The sequence below is a fragment of the Vulpes lagopus genome, chromosome 15 (genome assembly GCF_018345385.1).
Source record: "Vulpes lagopus strain Blue_001 chromosome 15, ASM1834538v1, whole genome shotgun sequence".
NCBI classification, from domain to species: domain Eukaryota; kingdom Metazoa; phylum Chordata; class Mammalia; order Carnivora; family Canidae; genus Vulpes; species Vulpes lagopus.
The window spans coordinates 18,888,476-18,901,831 of NC_054838.1; the positions used below are offsets into that span (position 1 = coordinate 18,888,476).

Here is a 13,356-nt window from a genome sequence, read left to right on the forward strand (position 1 = left end):
ATTTCACTTAAAAGTAGGAACAGTCAAGGATGACTACTACCACAATTATTATTTGGCATTATACTGGAAATCCTAGTCTGTAAACTCAATTTAAAAATAAATAAAGGCATACGGATTAGAAAAAAAAAAAAAAAACAAAACTATCACAATTCACATGTCTAATTATCTACAAAGAAAATTCAGGAGATTCTGCAATCAAATTATAAGAATTAATAAGAATTTTTCAAGATTGTCAAATTGAAGATAAATATACAAAATTTAAACTGCATTAGTAAGGCAGAGCAGCAAAAGTGAGGAAATGTAATTTTAGAAAAAATGCTACAGTTGATACTTGAACAACGTGAAGGTTAGGCTTGCTGATCCCCCAAAACTTAACTATTAATAGCCTACTGTTGACTGGAATTATGGATAACATAGTCAACTAACATGTATTTTGTATATTTTAAGTATTATATACTGTATTCTTATAATAAAGTAAGCTAGAGAAAAGAAAATATTATTAAGAAAATCATAAGGAAGAGAAAATACATTTACAGCACTGAACTGGATTTATGAAACAAATACATGTATAAGTAGATCCGAGCAGTTCAAACCTGTGTTGTTCAAGGGTCAACTGCAGCTGAAATAATGAAAAGTATAGCACCTACCAATAAATCTAACAAGAGACATGCAAGATCCTCGTGAAGAAAATTACAAGCCTTGAATGAAAGAATACTGTGAATACTGTGAATAGACTCAGTATCACAAAACATGCAAAACTTCTCTAATCTACAGACTTCGTACAAGTCCAAACAAATACCTGAAAAATTATTAACTTGATAATTTGATTCTAAAATTTATGTGAAAGGTCAAATATCAGCCAAGACTGAATTGAAGAAAAAGCAGGTTGGATGACTGTCCTTTCAGATATTAAACTTTATTACAGAATGACAGTAATTTGCAAATTGTACTATAGGTAGATATAGTCAAAAAGGACAGAATAAAAAATTTTTCAGAAATAGATTCTTGATATATGGAAATATATGTGGGACAGAGCATGCACTGCAGATTTTTGAAAAGATATGCCAGGAAACTGGTTATCCATATGGAAAAACATGGATGCACCAGGGACTGAATGTTTGTGTCCCCCACCCTTCCCCAATTCATATATTAAAGCCCTAACCCCCAACACAATGGTATTTGGAGACGGATTCTTGGGGAAACAATTAAGTTTAGATGGGGTCATGAGGGTTGGGACTCAATGATGGGATTAGTGCATTTTAAGAGAAGGGCATGCACCTGGCTGGCTCAGTCAGTGGAGTGTGCAACTCTTGATCTCAGGGTTGTGAGTTTGAGCCCCAAAATGTGAGGATGCATTGAGAAGGTTACCCAGGAGGGCCGGGTAGGGATTACTTAAAAAACTCTTAAAAAAAAAAAATGTGAGGATGCATTGAGAAGGTAGCTGTCTGCAAAGCAGGAAGAAAGCTACAAGGAACTGAATCTGCCAACACCTTGGTCTTGGACTTTTCAGCCTCTGAAACTGTGAGAAATAAATGCCTGTTGTTTCAGCCACCCAGCGTACGATATGGTGCTACAGCAGCCTGAGCTAATACAGGATGCCTGTAATACACTTACAGTTTCATTCTGGGTGGATGAAAATCATAACTAGGAAAGTCAAAACTTTAAAACTTCTAATAGAGAAAATAGGAGAAATATCTTTATGACACAGGGTAAGGAAGGATTTCTTTAAAAAGACACAAAAGCACTAACTTATGAAGGAAAATACTGTTATGTTTTACTACTTTAAACATAAGAGCTTCTATTGATCAGAAGACAGTATCAAGTGAGTACAAAGACAGTCATAAATTGAGAGATAATGTCTGTTAATACACATCATCAACAAAGGATTTGCATCCAGCCTATACAAAGAGCATACAGAAATCAATAAGGAAGAGGTAAAAGCGCTGAACAAGCATTGTGCAAGAAAGGAAATGCGGATGACCAATAAACATATCCAAGATGCTCAACTTGACAACAAAGGAAATATAAATTATTTACCATGTCACGGGCATACACATACACACATATTAAATAGTGTGGCATCTGTAAGAGTTGATGAGGAGGTAGAAGGCAAGAACTGTCTATCCCACCAATGGAAGGGCCAGTCTGGACAGTCACTGTGGAAAGGAACTCTGTGTGGCCTTGGAAAGCTAAACGCATGTGCACCTTACATCTATCAGGGATGCACCCCAGAGGAAGCATTGCATTTGTAAATTAGAAGACGGGCACCAAAATGTTCTCTGGAGTATTATTCAGAATCATTAAAAACAAATAACCACCCAAATATCAATGCAGGAAAGCTAGTTTGTCACCTATAATGCAATGGAATATTAAACAGCAATGAAAATACATGAACCGCAGCTCTACTGAACTCTATTGTTAAACGTCATAATCAAAGTGGGCTGAAAAAAAGTAGTCAAAGAAGAGCTATGAAAAGCAGAAACAGACAAAACCAGACAATATATTGTCTTACAAATACGTCACAATATAAATGAAATTCAGGATAGTGTTTTCCGCTTGGCAGGAGTGGACTGAGAGGGAATGTGAGGAGGGAAGACAACCCAAGGGTCAGCACAAATATTGGTTCTGTTCTATTCTTCAGATGAACAGCGGGTTCATGCTTGTTCATTTAATTATTCCCTCATTACTCTGTATGTGTACATTATCTATACTGTGTTATATATATGCTATATTACAAAGATTTATTTATTTACTTGAGAAAGAGAGCATGATGAGCAGGAGGGGCAGAGGGAGAGAGAGAATCCAAAGCAGACTCTGCACTGAGTGCAGAGCCTGAAGTAGGGCTTGATCTCACGACCCTGAGACCACAACCTGAGCTAAACCAAGTGTCAGATGCTTAACTGACTGTACCATCCAGGTGCCCCTACATGCTATACTACAAAAATAGAAACTTGGCAAACCTCAGACCCTCATGCTCAGTATCTATACAAAGTCACAATCAAAATAGCCTCAAATAACAATTTTGAAAATGGGATTCTAAAAACTATAGGGCAGTACACCTGAAAATAATGTAACACTATGTGTCAACTATACTTCAATTTAAAAAAAAAAACTATATGGCAGATTATGACATAAGCTGTAATTCCATTTTCAAACCTCCTCTCCCCTGCTGCCCATCCAAAGGTCTAAATCAATGCTCAGAATATTTGTTATTCGCCTGAGGAAAGAGCTGAGAATTCTGAAGTCTTTAGCCTTGTAAGTTTTCCTCCTTAATAAATAATATTACAGTCTACTCCACTCAGTGGAAATCCAGGATTCTCCAACAATAGACACAGAAACTCTTACTCTCAGTGAAGTGCTAAAATGGCAGTGATTTCAGGGGCAGGAGGTCTCTGCCATTCTCTATTCTCATCCCATGGGAAACTGTTCTAGATGTTTCCACCAGGGATCAGCCTTATCCAGACTTTTATCAGCTACTGTGTACTCAGTGTTACTCTGCCCATAAAGTCTCTCAGAAGTTCACTCAGAGCAGGATCCCTGTTGAGCTTTCTGATAATCATCCCAGCTATTTTGTGGAATCCATTTGTCAAAAAATATAAATGGATGCCACACCAGACTGTGTGACCAAGCTCTGTCAAGTAGTGTCCCTACTGGCCAGCAATATCTCAGCTCATTCCCCAGGGAACCTGGTAAATACTTCAGTAAAAGAGTTTGTTCTTGAGCCACTCACATCTTAGTATAAACAGTCTGTCCATTTTGTTTCTTTAAAGCTTCTCATGCTACCTCCTGATTTTGGCAAATGGGATTTGCTATATGGTCCTTGCTTCCCCCAGCATCCATTTTTGGATTTACAGACCTTTTCAAGACTGAAGAGATCTATTCCTTTTCCCATCTCCCAAATCATCTTAGTTTCATCAACTGATGTTCCCTGCACCTTCTCCAGTTCTTTCTTCCCTTTCTTCGTCATTATGGTAAGGGCCAGCCAAACTCTATGCTACTCTTTGCTTATCTGAGTCAGGACAAACCTGGCACTGGTATCTTGCAGCACGTGAAGAGATGGTGACTTTTGAAACAGCAAAAGTGTGAGTGAATCCCCAGTTCACAAAGGCAGCCAAGAGTGAGAAAGTACTAGTGTGGGTATTTGGTCACTGGGCAGAGATTTTGCATGTTCTCTTCCTGAACAGAATGAGAGCCTTTCACTTAATGGACTCCAAACTCCAAGCTGGATCATCATTTGAGCTGAGGGAGGATTATAGTGCTTGGTGCCTTTGCATGCCAAGGCAGAGAATAAAACGATGCTGGCCTCAGTAGGGCTTGTATTCTAGAAGATGTGTGAGCAGAGTTGCTTGAGGGAATCTGGAAGAAAGAAGTGGCTTTAAAGTATCAGAGTTACCCTAAGAGAGTCCATTCTCCTCTTTCAGGAGTGTCAATACATCTGCAGGACAGTGGAAAGGATGTAAATGGAGTAATAATATCACCACTGTAATCTCATTTAAAATGTAAACACAGGTATGTGGTGTCACTACAGAGCACTTTTGCCCTCTCTCCTGAGCTCTAAATTGGATTTGACCTTCCATAGATTAGTTTTGCCATTATCTGCACATCTTTTCAGACTGAACTCCTTGTCACTTTGTATTTTAAAATGTGGTGCCAACTCTTCTCAATCATTCTCACTTCTGGGATTAAAGAGGAAGATCTGATCATGGAAAATGCAACTGAGCTGACTTGGGAACATGGGCAAGGATTTAATGCTCTAGAGAGTCTGGCAACGGTCTTGTAGCTGTAGATTACAGTTAATAGGATGCAAAGATCCATTTAGTGCAAATAACCTAAGAAAGCTCTACAGAAAATGTGGGAAGGAGGGCAGATAATATCTACTGCCAATTAGGGGATAGCTAAGAATTAGAAAGTAGAAAAGAGAGATTGTTATTCTTTAATACTGTTTCATGAGTAATTCTGGGAACTTTTAAAATGAATATTGGTAAAGACCCATTTCTGAGAAGGTACAAGAAGGTTCTGAAACAACAGCTATCTGGACATTGACATGAATTTTATACTTTGCCCCCAAAATAAAAGAAGGTGTAAATAATCTGTTTGCACGCAGACCAAGAAGTCGCCCCCCAAATGGAGAAATGTTGGACTTACATTAGTGACATACTCGATATCCTTCCAAAGGATGCACTCCCTGGGGAAATCAGCCAAGTCTAGGAAGTGATCCACCACCACTTGGCCGATTAGGTCATGGCGAGAGAACCTGTCAAAGTCATACACAGAGAAGTGAAGCTTCCGTGCTGCAAGGTCATTGTAGGGAACTGGAAACAAAAACACTTCATCAAACACAGGGTTCAAGGTCTTTCTGTGCACTTTAGTCTGGTGTTTTGTTTTCCGATCAGGAAGCAAATAGATCTTGACATAAGGATCTGAAGTTCCAGAAAAGTCCTTGGCAGGCAAATTGACAGCTTTGTGAATCTTCACGATGAGCTGCTCTAAGTCACAGTCATATTTTAAAATGAAATTCAGTTTCCCACAGGCTTTGCTGTTACCCCTAGTCCCATCATCAGTATCCAGTGACCTCTGCTTATATAATTCTGGTTTAATTCGACCAATTCCGGTCAACTGTTCCTGTTTTTGAAGCTGCTGGATATTGAAGTCTGGGTTTGACAGGTTGAGTTGTCTTCGGATTGAATTATGCCTTGAGTGAAGAGCAAGAGAGAACAAAGTTACAATCTCATTAGCTACAGGTCTCTCAGAAACTTGTGCCTGGGATGTAGGTAGCCTGTTATGCCCTTTTAAAAGCTTACATCTGTGGGCCTTTTTTTTTTTTTGGCCTAAATTCAAAATGCTCATCAATGTGAGTAAGCTGCTCCCCAAGGCTCGAAGCTCAAAATTGAGGCTCGGGATCAGGAAATGAACCAAGTAACATGTGACCTTGGAGCTTTTAAGGTTTAATGCACTTTCTAACCTAATATGCCATTAAAGAAGCTTATTCGGCTGGTAGAATGTAAAGATTTGTACAAATTGCTTTCAAAATAAAATTGTTCACCTTTATACATAATGTCATCCTGAAACTGAAATAGTTAGCTTTGTGTTGTCTTAGGAGAAATGCATCTGTCTCTAAATCACATAGTACTTCCCGTCACTGGCTTGTAACTTTATTAGTAAGTAAATTCTTGCTGGTTCAAATCAAAGCATTTCATCCCAAGAACAGTTTTAGCTCTTGTGAGAATGCATGTGACAGGATGTGTCTGCCTGCAGTGGACTGTGTTGTCTGTGACAGGTACAAGTGGCAGCTCCCTGACGGAGCTCCTGTCACACTATGTGGGTGATCAGTGATCAAGAGGAAGGGTTTTATTTCTGTAATAAACTCTAAGAGTATAGAAATTAAAGGTAAGCCATATAAATGTATGTAGGGATTCAGAGAAGGTCGAATACTGATATTTGCAAATTAAATATTTGCCGAGAGAATTTACTCTTCACCCTATCAGCTTATTGGTTTCGGTGAGTAGTTTCCCTGGAATTCTCTTTGAAATCTGCTGTATCTGTGTGAGATACAGGTCTCTCATAAACTGAGAGACGTAGTCATTTACGTACAAGGTTGTTTTTCATGTTATCTTTGTTTTTGCTCAGAGTTCAGAGTCATTATATTGTATTTTCTAACCAAAGTAGCCTCTCTCCACCATTAGGTGAAAGGAATAGCCAGGCTGTCTCTGAGGGATTGATAAATAGCTGGAGAGGCAGAGTAAACATTTGAGTCTGTCTTCTCTTCCTTTCCTGAGATGACTTTATGAAATAAAGATGTAAAATGGGATTAAGAGACCCCCAAACATGTTTGAAACTACTCTCCCTTGTGGTGTAGATGCTGTGCTGCTGAACATTGCTCTTCATCCTCAGATATGCTCCTGGTCACCAATCACCTCCACGGCACAGCAAAAACACAGTCATGGAACTGTCACATGGATCTGTCAGGGCCAACACAAATCCACTGCAAGCGGATACCTCAAAGGCACATACATTCCCGTATGCACAAAAACTGTGTCATCTGAAAGTCTCTGTTGTCAGATTTTAATTTCTTACAAAGAAGTCTACCATCTGAAGTCTTCTCTGCATCTTATGCTTTCTCAGGGGGAGGGAGAGGGGGAAGGGATGCTGTTAAACACCTAAAAGTGGTTCCCTGTGCTGGTAAAGCTCAGCCATTCCCTTGTCCAGACACTGGCCCTCTGTAGGCCTGGAACAGAGCTCCAGTCTCATTCCACTGGGGTCTGTGGGCAGAAGAGACTGGCAGGGAGCAGCAAGTGCCCAGCCCTCTGCACAGGCCATAAGGGGCTAGTACCAGTTCTGGCCTTTGATGTTGATTTTTCCTTCTACGCTGGATTGAAATAAGGGTCATACTTGGGTCTGGTGTCAGTTCCCACCTACAACAGATCATTCCAGAACTGTCTAGTGATCCTGCTTAAATATTAAAAGTGCTTCCTCAAGGCCCATGATACATACCTTCTTTGTACCAACGTCTGATGGAACACCAGTCCTGTGTCTATGCCAGACCCAGACCCTGCCACTTGGCTACCACTTTTCTCCCAAGGTGGTTGTTGAGCAGACTGTCTGTGCCTAACAACTTACCTTGAGTTTTTTGAGTACTGGTTTTAGACTCATCATAGCAACATTTTGTCTTAACCCTATCTGTAGGCTAGGCCTGCCATGTAAATTTAAATTTAAAATACATGACTCTGACTGCTTAGCAATGGAACATATTCTGTTTTACTTATACATTTTCTTAGACAGGAAATCTGAACAGAAGAAATAAGTCCCATGTGCTTTGCCTTTCCTAACCACAATGGATTGCCAGGAGATCGAGGCAGTAAGGTGGGGAGGACATCATAAAGAGATCTTACTTCAAAGACCAAAGCAAGATCCCAACTGCACAGGATGCCTCCATTCAAAATTGTAATAGAGCTAGAGTCTTTTTTTTTTTTTTAAATAAAACACAGATTGAACACAATCATCTATCCAAATGTTCTTCATCACTAATTTCATTCTCAATACTTCTGCCTCCAATCAGAACCACACTTACTATTAGGAAACCCACTAAATCCAACTATAAGGCAGTGGCTTAAAGCAGACAGCACAGACTGTAACAGGCCATGACAGTGCTCGCTCCCTGGGGCTCTCTTTCAATCACTTTCAATTTCCTTTCAGGAGAGAGTCAGGGATTACAGGAATTGGGGGGTGGGTGAGCAGACCAGAGAAGCTCAAAGCAGTCAGGGAACCAGGGTAATTCACTGCCCCTCCACATAACCTCTGCAGCTCTCTGGGCTGAGACATGAGCAAAAAAGGCTGTCCCAGGGATGAGAAGAAGACAAAGGAGAGGAAATGGAAAATCAATATCCATCCCATAGCTCTCATAGATTGCTCACATGGAGGTGGGAAGGAAAACCAAGTCCAAATCGAGGCACGGGGGGAGGGGGGGACAGAATCTTTTGATCTGGCTCCTGCCATCCCAGGTGAGGCGGTTCTAAAATGGTCAATGGAGGTGGCCTTTGACTACAGTAAACTAGAAGCCTCCAGGGTAAGGGTCTGGAATTTTACTGTCACAGAGTATGTGACAAGGAGGGATCTGTGTCTGAAGCAGACAGTCCCCTGAGAGGGTCTGAGGAGTCCTGTATGTTGGGTGTTCTCAGGACTTAATGTGCATAATGAAAGGAAGGAGAAAGAATGGATTCCAAAGACTGGGGTGGGAAAGGGAAAGCTGAGAGACAAGGTCCTCTGTAAATAAGTCATACTCTGATGCTGTCCTTAGAGAGGCTGGACAGTGAGGGGAAGATCCTCTGCTGGACCCACCTCCCATTCTCCCTTCGTGCAGGGGGAGGACATTTTCAGATTGTGGAAGAGAACTGAAAGATTGGAGGTTGCTGTGCCAATCTGATTTGGAAGATTGGTGGTTGAGCCTGGAGAAAGATTACTTTTGAAGATGATTAACAAAATCTGTAAAGCATATTTCCCACAACAAACTCAAAAACACTTTAATGCTTGAAGGACTATGAGCCTCCTGCTGATATGTAGCCTCAGGTTAGCAGAAGCAAGATCCCAGATGTAAAAAGCTTTCCCTTCTCTCTTTCCTCAAAATTGAATTAACCAGTTCCAGGGTCCCACTTTAAGTCCCTGAACCATCACCCAAATAGCCAACTACCTCCACTGGATTTTAAGAAAGAGGGCAGTACCACAATTCACCAAATATGAATGTGCAAAGCAAGGGGTCAGGTAGGGTAGAGGGCATAGAAACGCAAACCCTAGTCACTGCCTGCAAGTTAGTCAAACACTGACTACACAGCAGGTCAGAAGAGGATAAGAATTGACCAGACATTAAGGAGCCAGACAGGCAGAGAGAGAGGCCCCTGGCTTGGGAAATGGTCATGGAGGAAATGGCACTCTCATAGAGCCTGGCTACATTAACTTGGCCTCATATTATTAGCTTCCAAGCTGATGCTATAGACCTCAATAGGGAAATTAAGTAAGTTGCCATCTTGGATCCCAGCTCTCCAGCAGGATAGGATCTTCAACTCTGTGTCCCCGAAGCTTTCTCCTTACATATGCCTACATGTTCCATCCAGGGTCTGTGGGAGAGCCAACATTCATCATTCCCACAATCCCTTCCACCTCTGCATCTCCCATGCAACTATAGGCAAGTATGTGCTCTTCTATCCACCATCACCTCAGTGACCCTATTTCAGAGGTGAAATTTGGCCTATCCCTTCCCTGAATCTGGAGCACCAGTGTTGACAGAGCTTCAGGATTCAAGGAGAGGAAAGAGAGAAGCAAACTGTGATTTCAGAACCACATGGGTTTCTTTACTAGGTTCAAGTCAAGACAGGGCAGTTTGGGAACAATGAAGATACGATTGATATCCCTGGGTAATAGAGAGGAGAGAGCTGGATTGTCCTGAGCCACAGGCAGACTCGGAAGAGGAAGTCTCAGAGCAGATGCAGTGAACTGACTACAGGGCAGAAGGAAATGGGGACCTTTCTTAGCACAGGATTCAGAGGTTTCCAGAATGGATGATATAACAAAGATGTAAGCATCACACCTTGGTCCGTGGAGGTATGTAGTCAAGTGCAGTTGGATACTCTGATACATGACCTACATCCTCGACATCCCCCAAGTTAAACAAGTTTGAAATCCTGGTTTCACTTAGAATATTTTATTCCCTATTTATATGACAAGCCTAGGTCCACCAACACCTTCTCAAAAGTAGCTTACAACTCATGCCTCTTTCCATTCCCATTGCTTCCAACTGAGTTCAGGCCTCATCATTACAGGCCTGAATCAGCCCCTTATAGCCCCTATTCACCCTGTCCCAAGCATCTGAGACACTCCTGCCAGATTAATCTAGAGAACAACTGGAGCACTTCAATGTGTGTAACTGGTATTCTTCTCACCTATTTTCCCAACTAGGCTATGGACCTGTTGAGGTCAGGGATGTCTGTCTATCTATCTATCTATCCATCTATCTATCTATCTATCTTTTTATGACCTGCACATGCTATAGAACTTTGCATGTAGCAGATGCTTAATACAAGTGTCTTGAGGAAATATATGAATGCCAAGGACATATGGTTTGGTTTCCAATAATTAAATCCCAGTAGAGAAAATGTACATTTACATCTAATTTCAGAACCTCATGAGAATTAAAAGAGGTCTAAGCAGCGTCCATTTTTGAAGCTGTCAGTGTATTAAAATCTGAAGAAACATCTTAGAGTAATTCAAAAAACTGTTGCATTTTGAATGTTTACACCTAACTAATGTTTTCACCACACACCTACAAAAGCATAGTTTAATAGAATCATGGTACTCTTGAGTAATCATGACACTTGACCCCAGCATACCAAGTTGTGGCCAGCCATGGGACCCAAATTTAAAGTTCAATGACTGTCATCTTCTTTCAACTCTGTCAGAATATTTCTGTGACTCCAGAGATAAGGCCAAAAGTCCTCGTGTAAGGCTCTGGATGAAGGTAAAACAGGTTACAAAAGGTCTTCCTCCAGCTTCATCCCATATAGGCCCTTCTTCAGTTTACACTTCTGGCCTTTTGCCATTCTTGTCAGCAGAACACGAGAAAAGTGGCTGCATACTGATGAAGGTATTCTGTTAGTCATCCATGCTAAGTCTGCTCTATGTGCTCTATGCCGGGGGCTGCACAAGGTTTGGATATATAGGGAGAAACAAAGCAGATGTGGTCTCTGAGCTCATGGAACTCACAGATTAGAGAGGGGGTACAGGCAACCAGCAAGTGAATGATCATTTAGTTGGAGAGTTCAACCTTGTGAAGAAATGCAAGCAAGGCAGCATGTGAGGGAATGAAGAGTGCAAAGGGGTGGAGGCAAGAGCACATACTTCAGACAGGGTGGTTGGTGAGGTCTTTCTGAGGAGGTGATTCTGTAGGGGGGACACTGGAGCTGGAGAGGAAAAGGAAAAGCATTCCAGGCAGAGGGAACAGCATGTGCAAAGGCCTCAAGGCAGGAAAAGGTGGGAGGTTCTGAAGTCACTGAGAGAGAGGCTAGGGTAGGTGGAACGTGACAAGGTTTCCCAGATAAAGCTTCCTAGTGAGTCCATGTCCTCCAGGGTAGTGCCATGTGGCGCTGACTTGGTGAGCTGACAGGAGACTGTGGCAACAACGTGTAGGCCCTAACAGGCCTGATAAAAAGATGGCAGTGTGGTCACTGAAATTTTTATAAAACCAAAGTGTTACCTAGGAAGTTTGAGAAGACTTAATAAAATAGGTTGGACTTTCATCTCGGGATGTGAACCAGGAAATGCATTAGATGGCCTGTCAAGGTTCCTTCTATTTTGAGGATTCAGGGATTTTTATATATTTGGAAGACAGATCTTAAAAATGTTCTGGTATTGAAGCATTCTGAAAAAAAAATCCATATTCCCAGGATATTACAGAAAAGATATTTCATCTAAACTGCAAAGAATTAACAGGAACTTTGGAGGGTTCTAATAGTAACTGAGCTAAGTAGAAATAGAATGTTAACATGCTTGATCTTGGGAAAACAAGAGAAAGTCATCCTGACCAGAAACCTTCTGAGAAGATAACACAACGCTCATCTTTAGGGCACTCCATAGACATTGGTGGGGGGCCACATGTAGTCAAGTTCAAGAGGCCAGGAGACGGTGAGCTTCCCAATGTCAATGCTATGAGAGAAGCTATGCCAATGGATCTCGGGGACAGTAGAGACACCCTTAACTGGGAGTCTAGGTCTTATGTGCTCTGGGTCAAGGAGATGTCCTAAGACCCCTGGAACAAATCACAACAACTGTAGGAGAGAATCAGTAAGAAAGAAATAGACAGGAGTGAGAAAATAAAGAGCATAATGAGAAGAAAAGGAAATAAGAACTAGCAGAGCAGACTGTTTAGAGGTATCTCAGTACAGAGTACCTGCTCCCTCCCCAAATTCAGTATCAAAAATATTAATTAAAAAACAATGTTAAAAATGCTTTGGAACATCATTTCTCCCATTTTGTCAGTAAAAAGGTTTTGTGTTTGTTTATAATATAACACAATTCCTAAAGAATTAGAAGATGACACACCACTCATTATGGTGAGACCATGAATCATAGTATGTATTTCCAGACATAACCCATAAAACTGGGTCAGTAGTAATTTAGGTAAGAATGTTTTAAATGCATAATGATGCAGATTATCAGTATTAGATCAAATGCAGCTGGAAAGAATTTAGTTTTCTTATGGTAAGTCAGATTTTACTAAACTTGATTTTGGCCATCATAAAAGATAATTATGTGACTCCAAAACTAAAATAAATCTAAATGTAAAATTCATTTTATAGGGATAATTCCTTTGCTGCTTCTTTTTATCTTTTTTTCCTTGTACTCAATTTCCATAAATCAATGTTGAAGATACCAGTTTTTATTTACTTTTATTTTTTACCACAGTTTTTATATTTAAATGAAATATATTTCTTGAGGTGTAGATTACTTATATATTTTCTAGAATAAATAGTGATAATTATAGTGATACAACTGCTATAAATTCATTAGAATTATAGCAGTCCTCAGCTACATAATCTAATAAAAGCACAGTACTATCACCTTGTATCAATGGGGACTCGATCAGAAAAATTAAGAGGCAGAGTAAAAACAAATAGGAGATGATTTCAATGGATACTTCATCTGAAAGATTCTAGTTTTTGAAATACTGAAGGAATTTTATTCCAAGTCTGCACCACTACATGAATGCCATGACAGCATCAAACAGAGCTCCAGTTATATTTAAGTCTATATCTAAAGAGAAATCCTAGTGATAAAATCTGAGGAGTTCTTCTAAATCAAATGGCAAACAAC

At 40.5% G+C, this 13,356-nt stretch overlaps 1 protein-coding gene across 2 annotated transcripts in view; it reads right to left on the bottom strand.

The window, feature by feature from the left end:
• Positions 1-13,356, bottom strand: part of SYT9 (synaptotagmin 9) — a 189,342-nt gene that overhangs the window by 120,311 nt on the left and 55,675 nt on the right. For both annotated transcript variants that reach the window (XR_005983967.1, XM_041730690.1), the window contains exon 3: positions 5,146-5,692. Coding sequence is in view for 1 of the 2 variants with exons in the window: in XM_041730690.1 (XP_041586624.1) it covers positions 5,146-5,692 (547 nt within the window). In the remaining variant the exon portion in view is untranslated. The remainder of the gene's footprint in view (positions 1-5,145; positions 5,693-13,356) is intronic.